Source organism: Clarias gariepinus, chromosome 9, assembly GCF_024256425.1.
Source record: "Clarias gariepinus isolate MV-2021 ecotype Netherlands chromosome 9, CGAR_prim_01v2, whole genome shotgun sequence".
Classification (NCBI taxonomy): domain Eukaryota; kingdom Metazoa; phylum Chordata; class Actinopteri; order Siluriformes; family Clariidae; genus Clarias; species Clarias gariepinus.
Genome location: NC_071108.1, coordinates 23,791,674 through 23,809,551, shown reverse-complemented (window position 1 = coordinate 23,809,551; position 17,878 = coordinate 23,791,674). Strand labels below are relative to the sequence as shown.

The 17,878-nt window shown below is 36.1% G+C and overlaps 1 protein-coding gene across 1 annotated transcript; it reads right to left on the bottom strand.

Moving 5' to 3' along the window:
* On the bottom strand, positions 1–17,677 carry zbtb34 (zinc finger and BTB domain containing 34). The gene is made up of 2 exons (XM_053503564.1): positions 17,543–17,677; positions 1–7,099 (listed from the first exon to the last, which is right to left on the bottom strand). The coding sequence occupies exon 2, from the start codon at positions 7,063–7,065 to the stop codon at positions 5,551–5,553; it is 1,515 nt and encodes a 504-aa protein (XP_053359539.1). The 5' UTR covers positions 7,066–7,099; positions 17,543–17,677; the 3' UTR covers positions 1–5,550.
* Positions 17,678–17,878: the final 201 nt, after the last annotated feature.

The window sequence follows — 17,878 nt, the reverse complement described above, 5'->3', positions numbered from 1 at the left end:
TTTGCCAAATCAGCATCTTTATTTTATGAACAAATGCATTTTGCATTTTGTGCATCTATTGTCATTTATAGGTCATAAAAAAAGCAATTTACAGGCTCTGTAAAACAAACAAACAAAAAAAGCAGCACAGAATGATTATGAGTAAAATATATAATTTGAATAAATATATTATTTCATGCTATGAAACAAAAAATCAGAAATGGCAAGTTAACTTTTACAGCATTGGCACCAGCTAGCTTTAATGTACTTCATAATTGTATAAAACAGTAGAACTTTTGAGGTTCACAGTAGGGTTTGTGAGGTTGTTAATATAGTGGATTACAGAGAGATACTTCCAGAGACGAAGCCTAAAGAGCTCTAGCATTTCCTCAACGCTAAAGCCCTGTGCTCATCCCATAGATACAGAAAGTAAAAATGGAAAAAGGTGGGTGTTTTACACACACCCATGAGGCAGACTGTTTTTTTTTTTTTTTTTGGGAACCACTGACTGAAGACTCGCTTTCCCAACCTGAAGTAAAAGTGCATGATTATTCTGAACATACAAAATGCAGTGCATGTCCAAAGTGGCCATAGCTGAATACTAGTAAACCCTGAGTTGTACTTTTTTGCCATATCACAGAATACACGAGAACTAGAAGCAGCCGAATTCCAGGTACTATTTGATAACAGAAATCCACCAATAAGACATACTTATTTCTGTCAGTGTGTTCAAGCTCTGATGGTCTTTAATCTGCAGTCCCAGTACATGAGGATGTGGAAGAGATCTTTGTGGCTGTCAGGAAAGCAGCACATCTCTCCCAGTATGCCGTTCATATTCAAAATGGGTACGGCATTATACCGGTTGCAGTGACATGGTAAACGGTGACGAATACACAAACAAAATGTCCATGCGGCTCAGACACTTATAGCCTTCAGTTGGTACATGGCCTATAAACTGCAGTAAACCAATAAGCCAAACTTAGAAGCATTTTAACATCATTCATTGTATTGTATTCAAATATTCACAGGTCTATTAAGTTCTAATCATAATAATCATCATCATCATCATCATCTTTTCCTCGGCTCCCTGATATCAATGATGGCAATTACTTTGAGACATGATTTTTTTTTTTATGTGCAACAGTCCACAGTGTCAAACTGCTTTAAAAATGATATTGCTTTTGCAGATTGCACAGTGGGGACACGCTGGAAGCAGAGAAGCAATGGAAGACTTTAAAACTAATATCAGTGTTCATAAACTACCTGAAGCACGTCAGCTTTGATATAAGGACAAGCTGCATATTCTTAAAGTAGTCCTATAGCTATTCCTGTGAACCCTTCTTTCTGATTACTGCTCATAGCTCATAGTAACTGCCTGGCCTATTTGTGATTTGCACACAAATGGTGAAAAGTTATCCTGTGAAAACGAGTTGATTGATACTAATTTTGTTATACTCAACCATATTTAAAATCACCACGATTTCCCTTATGTACACATGTACTATAATATAAAATCAAATACACCTGACCAGTCTAAAAAGCACCATTAAAAAGGTTAAAACTCCCCAGAAGTGAAATATTTGAGGCTTTATATTTTGAGTCCCATTAAAGAGTAGTAAGATAAAGTAAGCTAGTCCCCTGTATGTAGAATATCTTTTGATTACATTAAAAAAAAGTTCCCCTTAAGTGCATGCCAGATAATAATGTTTAAAACAAAAATAAAATCTATAAACAGAAATACAGGTCTCCATTTCAGTTTTCATTATAGATGTGGTAACCACCATGCAGTACATTTCTACATCTACAAGTGGCCTAGCATGCACTTCAATATTAAACTGCAGAGTAGCTGACAAAATGAAAAGATTTATTCGAGCAAGATCTAATTAAATGTCAAATTCAATAGCTCAAGGTATAATTTACTTATGTCAAGAGGTAGCTTCTAGTGGATGAAGCCATCTGATTGTCCCTTTATGACCTGCTACAATCTCTTCCGGTCAAAAACTGCATATTTATTAATGCAACATCTCTGCTACTGCATTGAACTTCTTAACTCCATAAAACCTTAACAAATATCATAACACACATAAAAGAAACGTAAAAGATTATATGCATTTTTAAAAGCGAAAACCCTGACAAGTGGTATTAATAAGCAAACGTGTCAATAGCTTGAAAAATACACATGGACCAAAATGAACTGATTCGTGCACACACCTGTCCTGTAAATGACTTTAGAAAAAACGGGTACATAAGGTAAATTAGCATTTCTTGTGGCAAGGCACAAATTCAATCCTAATACAGATTATTCAGTAAGAACTGAGTTATGAAATGAAAACATCCAGTCATTCCACCACTGTTATTACATTTTATGGCTTAAAATTACATTTACCTTAACTACAATAAAACAGACTCTCTCTTTTGTTCAAACATGGTTTGAGGAAAAGAAAAACAAACAAACAAACCAAACCATAACAAAAAAAAAAAAAAAACCTTAAGCACTGATCCCCCTTCTGTCATGACCTTGAGTGTTTGCCTGAAAGTAAATTCATGATTCTCTTTAGTTGTGTAAGTGGGGTTTGCTCTCAACACAAAACTGTGCAGCATGTATAACTATCACTACATAGTTTTTTGGTTGCTCTTTGGTTAGTGGCCAAAATTGCAATAACAATTAGGCAGACAATCTCAGCTCTTTTCTACAAGTACCTGTTAAATATCCACAAACAGTAGGCAATGGCTGTGGGCACTAGGCACATGTACATGTGTAGTTACATAACTGGCTAAAACTCATCTGTTGATGTGCAGAAAGTCAGCCACTCTTTATTCCCAAAATGAAAGGGACCATAAGAGAACCACTGCTGACTGCATACTGCTAATCTAAGCAAAGATATTAACTAACAACAAAGAAAGAAAAACGTAAAAATAAAAAAAAAAGCCAAACAAAACAATGTTAGGAAAAAGCTAGGAGAACAGAACCTCCTCAGGATTCTATGAAGCACTGCTACTAAAAATCTAAACCTTAGAAATCTTTTAAGACAAAGGGTTTGACAGTTTCCTTGACAGTACTTACAATATAAGTCACGTCACACAAATACAATGACAAACTGATTAAAATAAACTAGCGGTGTTTAAAAAATAATGAAAAAAAAAAGCACCATTAGTAAACCAACCATAAAACCATCTGCTTTGGTCTAGGGAAGAATATTAGCTGTAAAAGCATGTCAGGTAAAAAAAATGAAAAACAATTTTGCAATGTTACAGACACAGGCTCCCTACATATTACATCAAATTAAGTGCTATAATATTCCAAAAAAATGGGGGGTGGGGGCTTCAGTAGCAAATGGGATAATGTGATTTCTATTATGCAGCCATGGCGGTGCTGCTCAGTGTTTCTCAGAGCAGACTGTAAATTTTACAGTGACAGAATTATTAATAAGAATTTCTGAAAAGTAGAAATAAAGCATTCATTATAAGTCACTGTTTTCCAAAACACTGATTAATAAAAATTCCCAACGATTGTCACAAGTTCACCTTTCTTATAATGGAAGCGTGTCTGCACATTTTACATATTAGAAAAAAAAAAACTATTATATGAGAACATGGTGGTATTTTTAAATGTTGGCCAGTGAAGGGAGAACACCCTACACCTGCGCAGAGTACACTAAACTTGCTCTACATAAACATTTTATCATCATTCATGGGGATGAATACTTAAGTGCCTTCAAAGCTAGCATACATCGGTTATCCAAGTCTTGATCTAATGATTGATCTGTAGATTTTTGTTTTTAATCATAATTTAAAGATGAATTTGTAGATTTTTAAATAAGTTTCAAAGAACACTTTTCACGGCTATAAACCTTGGATTATTCTAAAAATAATCCAATCTGAGCAGACACTTTAAAACTGTTGACACTTCTTTTGGCCAAAAGAAATCTGAACAATTTTGCCCTAGAGTAGGGGTGTATAAATTATTATATAAGCTCAAGCTATACTCTTAAGGCTAAAAATTGCAATTATAAACATAAAAAGTAAAGACTATGAGTAAAGGTATAACAATTATTTTCTTAAGTGCTTATATGTTTGTTGAAACAATTTATTGAGGTTTATTGAATTTAAACAAACAAGAACAGACCCGCTTGACTAATATATTATCTTGGCCATAATTTGGTAGACTTAGCCACTTTGACAATGGAAGCAGAATACCCAATTTCTTTTGTTAAATCTTTTAAATAAGTGCCAATTTTGGAACGTGTGCTTAACCAACATTCCAATCAATTTTAAGGTTTATGTAAATTTCTTTAAAGAAATGAGTTTAGACTTTATGAACATAATTCAAATTGATACAACCATGTTGAATAAATCTATTTAAAGAAAGCTTTAAAGGCAACAAGTCATTTATCCCCCAAATGGCCATTGGGGATCATAAAAACTGTGTAAATCTACACACAATCTATTGGCTTCAAAACAAATAAATGTACTGACACTCATCTTACACTAATCTAAAAAGCATTTTATGCTTGTTTAGTGTTGAGGACTTTTGGCATGATTTTCAGTTCTGAGATTGTAAAAGATGGCCCAGCACAAGGAGTATCAACCAGCAAATTAATATTGCAATAGAAAAAAAAAAAAAAAAAAAAAAAAAAATCAACACCAGTTCTTCTGATAATGTTTCTAAAATATACTGACTTTCTTGTACTAAAATCTATAAAAGTGTACAGGTTTTAGGTTACAGGTATAGGTTTTCTTGTATTATTCATCAGTTAGGTTTGATGATTCCTTGCTTAAGTAGACCAAAAATGTAATCAACTATACTATTATTTATCATGTCTGGTATTTAATTCTCCATCCATAAAAAGCACCTTTCTCTAAAACATACAATATTTTTTAACACATCCAGAGTCTGGATTTGCACAGTCTCAAACAAACAGTTCACTGTAGTACCAAGGCTTTGTGTAGTGAAAATGCATTGTGCCAAGAAAGCTACGTAAAGCAACTGAAACCTTCTAAAAACGTTTCTTGACTTCCTAGGTTCTGGACTGAGGTAGAACCAGGTTGGAGCAGAATAATGTTTGACAATACTGTCTTATTGTGAGTATGTTACATTGTGTGATGAGGTATTGAACAGATGTGTCACAGAGCTTTTGCACTGGTAGGTAAAACCGATCCGTGTGAGTTATCAGCCTACTTGAGGCCAAATGTGCAAAAACAGGTCAGGTAAAAGCATGATATGACGAGCATCTTAACTGAGCTTTCACATTATTCATTATTGCAACATGCCTATATTACTCTATGCTTAAAAACATGGAAATATTTATCTATATCTATATATATATATTTAAAAAAAAAAACTCTTTGAAGGCCTTAATTATTGAGATGTCCCACTCAATCCTTCTCCCTGAATACAGTTCCCCTCACCTTTGAAAAATTTGAGTATTAAGAATGTTATCTCTTCTTAAACCAGATGCACATGTAGAAAATGTGCAAGGCAGGTTCAATATCCACTTCTCTTAAAACAGTTAAGTTTAAATGTTTAAAGGCTGCACAACACAGAATGAAACCTGCTACAAACTCAATAACCTAATAATCACATCTGGACCCAGGGGGTTCTTCGACACTGCCCTTTACACTCTCCTCACCCTCGGTTTTCGCAGACCCATCATCATTATACGTATCATTGTAGACATTCTCAGAAGCTTCTACCGGTGTCCCTCGCTGGCCATCAGCTGCTTCTCCTTGTGGACCTGTATGGTTGGTCATTTCGACACCGGAACCCATGTGCTTTTTACGCAAGTGCTGGTTGAGGGTTCCCTGAAAAGGGAAACACTTGCCGCAGATCTGGCAGTGGAAGGGTTTGTTGTCCGTGTGCCCACGGATGTGATACTCTAGTTGGTCTTTGCGTGTATACTTCTTGCCACAGTACTTGCAGACGAATGGAGTAATGCCCATGTGCAAACGCATGTGGCGGTCCAGGCTGCCTTTCTGGTTAAATGACTTTCCACAATACACACACACAAGGCGCTCGTTGAAAGGATACCAGTGGCCACGGAGACCTCGTTCCCTCACATCGTTCTCAAAAACAACTCCTGACGCTACTCCCTCTCCATCCTCTGTGCCTGGCTTAAGCTGAGAAAGTACATCAGCCGGGACTGGCATATTCCGCTTAGGTCTGGTGCGGCCACCTCGAAATCCACCAAGAATAGACTGAGAGGGACTAGATGGACTGATGCCAACAAAGCAGGGTGAAGGGATTGCCGAGTAGGTGTACTGAGCAGAAGGAGGCAATGGTCCATAAGGTCCTACAGTCACTGCTAAAACTTGCTCACCATCCACCAATTCTGTGTGGTAGCTATCATCACCAGCTGATGAGCTGTCTGAGTAGCTGGGCCGTGTTGTTTTTTCCAGCTTGATGTGAATATCAGCAACTTGTCTATTCTTCTCAATCAAGTCCACTTGATCAGGCTCTGCTTCCATTGATGCCTCCTGCTCTGAAGCGCAATCGCTTCCTCTATCTGATTGCCCTTCCTCTGTGTGCGCAAGCCCTTTTCCACCTCCACTTGCCTCACGATGGCTTTTCTTAGGGTAATAGGGTGGGGAGATCTGGGTAGGATTTAAAAAAATACCCACCTCCTTTGCACCATTGTGCCCTGTTCTAGAATTGAGCTCTTCGTCAGCTTCTGCTCGACCCGTAACAACAGGCAGACTGATTTTTGAGTGGAGGCCCTCCAGGATCTGTGTACACTTGTCGATGACAGCCTGCATTTGCAGGAAGCTGGCTGCTGTGAGGAAGCTAACAACATCTCGCAGATTTAGCTCCATATGTCCCGTGTAGCAAAAGGTTAATAGCTGCTCAAACACTGCAGGGTCCTTGATGACGGAGATGGAGAGCCCAGTCATGCTGCCTAGAGACGAGTGGTCACGGAAGTATGGTGAACTGGCAGCCAGCACAGCTTTGTGTGCCTGGAATGGTCGGCCCTGGATGTGCACGATAATATCACAGAGCTTACCCTGGAGCCGCAGCTCATTGAGCTGCTTAAGGACAGTGTTGCTGAACTCTGGAACGTCAAACTCTATGAAGCCACCGTCGTCCTCCATGACTCACTGACGTCTTATGAGGTTTGCAGGAAACCTACAAAGAAACCAAAAATAGTTTTTTTCATTATTTAAAATACATTTTAATTCTATCAACAAAAAGCCAACCCATGCTGGAAAATATGGCCAACAATAGAAAAACTTTCAAATAAACCTGTAATTATTCAAAAATAAAAACCATTTTCTATTTTCAGGTAATTAGTACATTTTAATAACTTAATGTGTCTAATATAAAACATGCTTTTTTTTTTTATTGTCTCATGAGATGAAAACCTAAGTAACAGGATTTGGCTGCAACATAAATGAGTAGGTGCTAGAAGGGGCTAGAATCACGCACCAGGTCATTATAATATTTAAACAAAAAAAGTTAAAATATTATTTAAAAAACTGCACTGCTTTCCATTTTTTAACCTATTCACCATGGACAGGATTTTGTGGTCTTTCAGAGCTTTTGCCGTTACTGAGCTTGCCCGTTAAATTCTATCGAAATGCAAATGTAACAACTCAGAACCACCACCAGGGCTTTCAACTGCTTGATTAGTCAAGTAATGAGGGAGAAGGTAGCATCTGGCTTGTCAGCCATTTGTTCCATAATTTAGTCATTTTAATGAATTTGGAATCGGCACTTGTTTAGAAATGGGTTCTGTAAAACAAATGTTTTTTTTTTTTTCCCCTCGACGTTGACACTGTAACCGAATCAGCCAACACCACCACTGAATTAACCATCTCAGTAAACATACATATATTTATGACCCTGTATTATTTCTTCCCCATGTTTATATCAGGCATGTGGTCACATCCCTCAGTGTGCCTTTACACAGTAAGGTCTATTAAGAATTTATTTAAACTTACTCTCTCGCAATTCAAACTACCACTTATTGTCTTATGTCTGTACTAAAACATAAGTACCTTGCCCTATGTTTAAGTTAAACTGTATAAGCAAACACTTTAGTCTAGCTAACTACGTGGCATCCCACTACAACATGCTACTGAGCAAGCACACAGGACCTTTAATTTGCTGAGTAGGCTCTGCCTACTCAGCAAATTAAAAAGACCCTGCTCACAACTTAATTCCCCAGAAATGTTTAAAAATGTCTCACTGTAGTAGTTTTGCTGGGCTAATAAGAAAAAGCCCAAACCCTAAATGAAAAATCAATTTGGACAATCCAATTAGGATCAACCCTGACAGGTAAGTGTTAGTATGTTGCAGAATACAGAGCACAATATACCACTGCAGGTTATGTGTATTAAGGAAAGTAAATAAAACCATTCCATGTCTACCTAGCAGTAGAATAACCTTGCCCAAATTACTGTTTTATTGTGTTGTAAAAAAAAAAAACCTTACTAGATACAGTAAGCACTATAAAAAAATAACATATGTCTTGACCAAATAAGAGTCTGTAGTCTTGTTGTCGAGGGGAAATGTTAATGTTTAGGCTTAAGTAAAAAAAATCAACTTTTAAATCTGATGCAAATATAGCAGACCATAATGATTAAGACTTGCTATATCTTTAGAAACAAAGCAGGGACAAATGACTATGCATATTAATATGTAGCAATGGCTAAAATACCTATTCACAGCAGTAAAAATAAAAACAGTTTGGGGCACTTTTGGTATTACAGGTTGTACAAGAACTGTGTTAGCCCTCATGGGCTATTGCAATAGGTACAATATTCTGTTTGATCTGATTAAAGCTCTGATTGTGCTTGTCTAACACATGCACAAATTAAGGAAAACTAGAAATTAGAGTCCATATACCTATATAACGCAGTCCAATTTTAAACTGTCCTTAAAAGGAACAGTGGCTAAACAACTTTTGGAATATTGGTCAAGGATTCAAAGCCAAAATATTTGAATGGATATTTTGACCAAGAATATCACTGCCTAAAAAAAATAAAAAGGGAAAGAAAAAAGAAATTGCGGCATGACTGTTAATGTTTACCAATTGATCACCAAAGCAAAAACTCTAAGATAATTAAACCAAAACCTGGTTCAGCATCTTGAAGTTCTACCTGATCTTCTTTGGGACATTCAAAATTTAATAATCTTCCCAATCCATATTTCCTTAGACCTGTACCTTTACATACTTCACAAATCTTTAAACCATTTCTTTAAATTGAAACATAAACTGTTTTTTACTAAATAAATGTAAAACACAATGACAAACATTATAATCCAAGGACTTTCTTACCCTGATAATTCAAATAACTGCTTATTTTATTATATCAATACTAAAACATAACTAGCTTGCCATTTTGTCAACATACAAAATTGTGCTTTGTTTTCAATTGCATATGAATCACATTTGTCAATGTTGAATTGGGCCTAGCTGTGTACTCTACATAAAATCACTAAAAACATTAATGTTCTTGAACCCCTTAATTATAATTTTTCAGCTATTTGCATTTGCTAAATAGCATTTAGATGCATTTATTTTCTATACCTTTTTACACTGAACTAACTTTATGTAAGGTGAATCGTAAAGTATTAGGTAAAATGGAAGCTGCCTGCCTAAACCATGTGTACTTTAAATTTGACAAGCCAGAGAATATACAAAAAAAGTGGTTTGATTGACTCAAGGGGCAAATGGCCTTGGCTAAGCTCCAGAAGGCTATACTCAGATTTTAATTTTTAAGCAATTCAAAACTATTAAAAATTGAAAAAACTGAACTTTTACTTGAGTCAACATTAATCTGTTTTCAATTGTGGTTTTGATGGTAGTATTTGATTTCACATTTCCTAGTCCATTTGGTTTGAACAAGGTTTAAATAGGGATTATCTTATTTACAAAAGGATAGAAACAAAATCATTAATTGTTGTAATTATGTGGTAAACAACATATTTACATGGCAGAATGTATAAAAAAATGCATGCATTTAGACTGTTGTTGCTTGCATTTACTTCACAGCTTTAAAGTCACATAAATTAGCTTAAATTATGCTACTTTTTGATAGCTTTATTACCTGCAATTTAAATTATTTTACTGTATAAAACAACTACTAAGCAATAAGTTTACCAAATGTGATATCTGGCCTGTGTTTCTTTATTCTGTAAGGCGGGGTCAATTCATGATTACATTAGGAATTAAATATGGGATCCTGTTTGTGGGGAATATGTTATGTCTCTTGATTGACAATGACACACCTGTTTGTAAATGTTGTGGAGTTTCTGTTCAATAAAAAAAAGATTCTAAAATTATCCACTTGGTTCTCTGTAGCCTGCAATGAATCAATTCACAGTGCATTCCTTTTTTCAAATAATGTTAATTTGGCCACTCAAAGTTTTTGCCCAGCACAAAGCATCAGATAGAAAGAAAAACTTCTTAAATGGTTATTTAAAAACTTTAAATGGTCACACTGTATCCAAGTATTAGCTTTAATCAACATAAATCAACATAAATAAATGTCTGTTAAACATGAAAAACTTACTATACAGTTCTTTGTTTAAAAACCATGTTAATTTATGTACTCAATAGTTGTCAGGGCTCCTTTATATATTAATTAATTAATGCATACATTACTGCATTAATGCCGCATGGCATGTATGAGATTAGCCTGTGGCACTGCTGAGGTCCTACTTAAGACCAGGTTGCTTTGATCGCAGCTTTCTGCTCATCTGCATTGTGTTTTACCTCTTTCTCTATGGGTTTCAGGTCAGGTGAGTTGGCTGGCCACCCAAGTACAGTGATCTCATGGTCAGCAAACAAGTTAGTGATAGTTTTGGCATTGGGTAAAGTGCCAACTGTCTGGAAAAGAAAGTCTCCAAAAAGCTTAAGGACAGAAGCATGAAGTGCTCTAAAATCTCCTGGTAGACAGCTTTGTTGACTTTGAACACAGTGGACCAACACCAGAAGATGACATGCCACCCCCAATTTTTAAAGACTGTGTAACCTTTACACTGAACTTTGAAAAACTTGGATTCTGTGCCTCTTCGCTACTTCTCCAGACTCCAGAGGTATGTTCATTTCCCAATTTATTAGGGGGAAAAAAAAAAATCTCCTAACCACCTAATCTAGCAAATGTTGCTCAATCAGCAACAGTATAACAAAAGTTTAAAAAAACAGCCAACAAGGTGGAACACGGTAAACTCTGTCTGTATATTTTCCAATCTGAAACTGACGATCAGCCAGATTTGACATACTTCCAGTTTCTAAATGGATTATCCACAATAGAAAAAAATATTTAAAAAATTAAAAATCATGCCTCATATTGCAGTTAAAATATTAATTCTCAACTGTTAAGTTTAAGATTTAATTTCATATTATTTAATTGTATATACTTAATGCAATGAACTTTTAAACTTTTACACTTTACTGTACCAAACCATGATTTTGATGTGTAATCCTTATTTGCCAGCAGTTGATTTTTAATGTTCCTAAACTTATGGTTTATTTAACCGTTTTTGTACAACACTGCAGTTATACTGAATATGAGCCATTACAAAAGAAAAACATTCTTTTTAATCTGATAAATGCTTCCTACAGTTTGTGCGTGCTGCTCACAAACACTTCAGACTTAAACAGAAAAACGGGCAGCACTAAAAAAAAAAAAGCACATCAGAGATACAGAATTTGTACAGGTTTGAAAAGTCATGCCTACAACTTTGAAGAGCCAAAATATATACATATTGTGACACAAACAGAAATCTAGTGAAATGCAATTGAATAATAAATATTTTAGCATGTATTGTAAATTAAATTGTACAAGCTCCAAAAAAAAAAAAAAATCCATCTTAATTCCAGGTTGTTAGTGGTGGGGTAATATTTCAAGCTATGTACGTTAATAAGAACAGCCTTAGTAATTTAACATTTTGTTTTACAGATGGTCCAAAATGTTTTTTTTTTTATATACTTCGATAATGATTATTGATTATATATATAAAACCCTATTTCCAAAAAAAGTTGAAATGTATGTAAACTGGCAATAAAACCAAAAAAAGTAGTCATCTATAAAGTCTCTTTCTTTTTATATTGAAAATACTACAACAAACCCTTATTTGATGATTTATCACGTGAATATAATTGTTTGTTGAAAATATTCACTCATTTTAAATCAACAGCCTCCACAAATATTGAGGCAGGGCCATTACAATGTAATGAGTTATAGTTTACAATATATAATTATAATATACAGTCCATTATAGTATACAAGAAGTTTCAGAGAAAGGCCTAGTCATACTAGAGCAGGGATGGGCGAGGCTCAACGATCTGCTAACAGATACACCAGCAGCTTACTATCAGGATAACATTTCCCAAAGTTAGTACACAATATCATTAAGAAATTAAAATGAACCCATAATGAGTCTAAATGAGTAAAAGGCAGGGATAAAAATCACTAAATATGTATCATCTGCCACCCCTCAGACATCACCGTGTTAAACATGGTCATGCTGCTGTGGAGAATATCATGAATGTTCATTAACAGAATTTGTTGCTGCATTTACAAATACAGCTTAGGCCTTAAGGAAGCCATGCATCAATAGTGTCCAGAGGTGTCAAAAACTTCTCTGGGCTCTGCATCATACGAGATGGACAGCAGCACACCGTGATCCGACAAGTCAACATTTCAAATAGTCGTGGGAAACAACAGCTGTCATGTTCTCAAAGAGAAAAAGGTCCATTTAAGCTGTTATCAGAGTCAGGTCCAGAAGCCAGTCCCCAGTGGACCAGTGCCCATGGCATAGGTAAACTCCATATCTGTGAGAGCACCATTAATGCAGAAAAATAAGTTTTTGGAGCAACATATGCTGCCATCCAAACACCATCATTTTCAAATCTTTTTCCTTGTATTTTCCAGCAGGACAACGCCAAACTGCATTCTGCTCAGATTTTACATGCATAGCTGTTAAACACAGAGTATGGGTGCTAGACTGGCCTGTCTGCTCCGATTGAGAATGTGTAGTGTAATTGCAAAATATGGCAATGAAGACCCAGTACAGTTGTGCAGCAGACGACCAGCATAGTAGAGGTAAGGGATGGGGAACGCACACACTAGATAAACTTGACCAACTGGTGTATTCAGTACCCAAATGCTTAAAAAGTGCTATTAACAGAACTGGTGACGTTACACATCAGTAAACAGTCAACTGTCCCAACGTTTTTTTTCTGTAGAAAGCTGCAGCCACCAGATTTACAAGTACATACAAACAATTAAATTCACATGATAAATCATCCAATAATTTATTTACTATATTGAGTTTCATATAGTACAAGGTAAAGAAACATTATAGTAGACTCCCTTTTGTTTTTTTGTTTTATACTCTTACAACTTTTCTGGAATTGGGGTTTGCATAAATTTTATACTATTAATGCAGAAAGGAACACTTAAATGTTTACGTAAATGTAAATGAACACAACCTTTTTTTTAAGAAAACTTTGACACAGGTGTAATTTGTAACAGTTGCGCCATTGACATGTGGCAATGAAATGTTGCACGTCACTTGTAGCCCACTCGATAATAGAAGGTATAGCACAGGCGATCCAAGGAGAAAGCACAATGGAGGTTTGTTTATGCATGTGAACTTTGCATATTCGTTATCTGCTTTTCTGGAGGTTTGCATTCAGTGCATTTAAGTGACAACCTATAAGTTAATAGTACATGACAGGAACAGACAGGAACAAATAGGAAAATTTTACTAGATCTTTCTTCATACTGTGTACTTTATTTAAACTGATATGCTTACCCCATGACATAACAGTTTTATACTGGTATTACTGTAATTTGTTATGACTTGCTATGGCATGCTTATTAACTGTAGCGTATGGTCGAGGTGTGAAACCTTTTTCGGTTTTCTAGCTGTGCCACATATTTACAGTTATATTCATCTAACTTTTCTAACAGACCTGAGAGCATAATCTCAGACTACTTAAAGATCTAATTAGTATTATAATGGACACCATGAAGCAAGTACAGTTTGAGCAATAGGTAGCAGATCTACGTTTGCAGCAGTGTTATGCTATATATTAGGGCTGAAACGATTCCTCGAGTAACTCGATTACAAAAAATTATCGAGGCAAAATCTTCCGCTTCAAAGCTTCTTCTAAATAATTTTTAAAAGCTTGCATCATGTTTTTGCGCAATTATTTGTTGACAGCGCGCTTTTGATAAAGTACGCTTCCGGATACAAGCCGCCAGTAAACACCAACGAAGAATCGCTTACGTCACCCAAAAAGCTGAAAGAGACGCAAACAGTTAGCTGTGTACTGATTTGATGGAGCTTTCTGGTGCGGGCTACAAAATGGAAGCGATAAAATTATCAGCGAGCCAAGAGAAACCAGCAAGAGAAAAATGACAGAAATGGTCAGTAAAGGCTTATATGTTATGACTGAGCTGTAGATTTAGAAACTTTTAGTTCTGAAAGTTTATTTGCACACCGTAGTGTTTTTGTATTATTATTTATTTCAATGTGTGCCTTAGTTTTTTTTTTTTTATCCTTAAAGTCAAAAAAAAAAAAAAAAAAATTGCAGAATTACGCGGAACGTCGGCGGGCAATCGAGCCTACCACCGCATCTCACTGCGAGTCAAACCGCAGGTGAGATAGGGGTATAAGCTATTCCTTGTATTGTGAATAATGACAACGTTTATTTTTGATAAAATGCTGTATGCATTTAAAAAAATAAGAAAACCAATTAATCTTTACTTCTCTTATATATTTTACATTGCTGTTTAATTAAGCAAAAGTACATTTTATCTGATTACTCAATTAATCGATACATTTTTGGTAGACTACTTGATTACTAAAATATTCGATAGCTACATCCCTAATATATATATATAGCAAAAAAAATAAATATTATTTCTTATTATGTACTATATGTGGTGTTTTGGCTCACAATGAGATGATAATTGAGGTGTTCAAATCTAAATTAAAAAAATTTCATTCCCGAACAACCAGTTTGTTTCAGTCATCAAGACAGCAAGAGGCAGTTAATTTTTTTATCGATTTGTGGTTAGAATTAAATAAACCAGGACATGAAATACACTTCTGAGTAATACAACAGTACATACAGTGTTCACCATATAGTTCAAAAATCATAAGCCTAAATCCCAACAAGGCTGAGAGCCAAGGGAACAAAATAACCTGTGCTGTCTAGTATCCAGCTGCATGCATTTGTAAGTCTGCAAAAGGGGATAGGTAGCGTGTTCCATCTAGTGTTAAACCACCCTGTAATGCAGCATGTGTAGCAGCTGGCTGGCATGGCGCGTCTCAGAGGAAATACGTTAGCCCACACCCTCCACGTCTGGTAGTGGTTATACGACAGAGAGAGCTGGCTGATGGGATTGACACCAAATTTTGGAGAAAATAAGAAAAATGGGGGGGGGGGGGGGGGGTTGTAGTAGCGTTAGTAGGTTTGAGTTTTAAAGAGTTTTGTAGTAGCGTTAAGTGATTTAATTTCTGAAAATAGAAAAGACATTTTTTGCATAACGTGGTGTTTAATATATTTTAAAATATTTAAAGTAATTTAATAAAAAATTTATATTATAAATAGATTAATAGTCAGTAAGATACATATCTAATTAATATGGTATATCACCTGTCTTGGCAGGACAGTGATGGGAACAGCGGTTTCAAACTAACACATATTCAAGATTGGCACTTGTTCCAAAACCAGCACAGTCACCTTATTAGTGAGGGTAACTTGTGGTAACAGCAATGATGCCAACCTCCAGGAGAGGGTCAAACTTACAGCAAAATTAAAGATATTGTATTTCACTGCCGATATGACCTGTTTGATGCTCACTGTTACAGATCAGCAGATATCAAGACGGTAAATAAGAAACATTTTTTACTGCTTGTTGTAAAGAAAAACTCAGCCGTAAATGCTCAGCGCTTACCAGATGCATAGCAATAAGGCCTACTCAGGCACATGGCTTAATTGGCTTGACTCCATCTGTTCGAACAAGCCCTGCAGGGAAAATGCTTATATGCTAGGTACAATGCCATAATGCTGCTACCTATAGGATCTGTATGGAAAGACTAACACTGAGGAACGAACCAAAACAAGGTGAGGCTACAACTTTACCTATATAGAAAAAGCTCATTCCAAAAAGATTAGCCAATTTTCATCTATGCAATGCTCTTTCCAGCTATATAACCTAAATATATCGGTAAACATTTAATCTAGCTTAGTTTAACCTTGCACACCAAGAGATTTGCCATTTATAATTTGCACAAGACAACCCGCTAAGGACAGTCGACCTGCGTGAACCCTGAGAGAATTCAGATGCACTGCATGACCTGACATTGCCCAATACCAGCTCTGTTCTTTGCCCAGTGCCTTCTGTTAATACACAGGAGCAGCACACACACTTCAAGTCTGTCATTTCCCAATCTTGGTTCTGACGTTCTTAGAATGCACTGACCGACCAGGTAACATGTGCTGCACAGGTAATTAACAAAACTAACAAAAAATCAATACAAATTAACCTGGTGACTTACTGCAACTTAAAGCCGAATAGAAAAAAAGAAATTAAATTGAAAGCGGGACAGAAATATTTATCCAAATAATCTTGGAGCATTATAATGAACCACAAATTTGGCTCAAGGTTTGAAAAAAGATTATCCAGTAAATATACAATGTGGCCTAGTCCTGATAAGGAACATGACTAGACTAAGTTATACTTTGTTTCAGCTATATACGAAGTATGTTATACACCTGACATAAAATCACTAAAATTTAAAAAACAAAAGTAAAAAATGCAAGCCAGTAAGAACTCGATCAGAAAATGAGGAAGTAGTGTAAAACTTATTGTCTCGAAGATCTTTTTTTTTTTTTAACTTTACAAGTTCAAGCCCGAGTTTAGCATCACAGAATTGAATTAGTTCGTATCAATTAGCAACCGTCAACAAGTTTACCGCCTTAAACTAAACATTAAACTAGTTCTCAAATTGATAGTTAGGTTTTAAACGAGCTAGCATGATATTGTTCTTACTTTTTGGCCGCCCCTGCGGCGTGCAGCAAAACACCGGGAAACTAAACTGTTAACTAAACTGGGACCCTTACTGTTTTTCTAACTACACGGCAACGACCTAAAAGAAAGCTGGAACAAAACATTTACCAAGCAGACATTTAACGTTTTCAAGCAAACATAGCATGGCAAGTTGGCTAGCCACATTAGCAAGCTAGTTAAAGATATATGGGTTTTTGGTTTGTTGGTTTACGTGTTTTTTTTTTTTTTTAGAAGGACAGTACCAACTTTGACAGCCTGTCATATGGTGACTAGTCGTTATAGCAGCTAGCCACATCAGCCATTTAGTCCGAACTACAGGCTAGCTTTCAAACAGAAAGAATTTCACATAATACTTCCAGCAAAACTTGGCTAGTTAGAGCGTTAGCTAAAGCGCTATGGAATGCTAACATGAAAGCTAGATGGCAAGATAAACATTTGTAATTAAACGCAAACTACATCGGTCGCACATACATTGCGCTGTTTTCAGTAAAATATACCGGCGAAAAAAACAGCGTATTGTTCTCATTACCGTTCCGGCTTAAATGCAGTCCATTCCCCCGGAGCGACTCGCTTTAGCTCCAGTCTAGCCTCCTGCTCCTCCTCCTCCACCACCTCCTTAAACAGCTGCTGCTGTTACTGTCACTACCCAATCTCCCTCTTCAACCCGATTGACCATGCGCAGGCGCAAAAAATTGTACGCACGCGCACTACAAAACGAATCCTCTTCCGTTACACTGCAGCCGGAGAACTAGTAGGCGTGGCTAGCAGGCGGAGACAGGCAATGATTGGCCAATGAAAAAATGTCATAGCAGTTTTTACAACGTGCAGTAAAAATGATTGACAGATTAATATGCAGCCTCCGGAT

What these genes read in the sequence shown, in the direction of transcription:
- zbtb34 (XM_053503564.1), bottom strand. Translation starts at nt 7,065, where the DNA reads ATGGAGGACGACGGTGGCTTCATAGAGTTTGACGTTCCAGAGTTCAGC.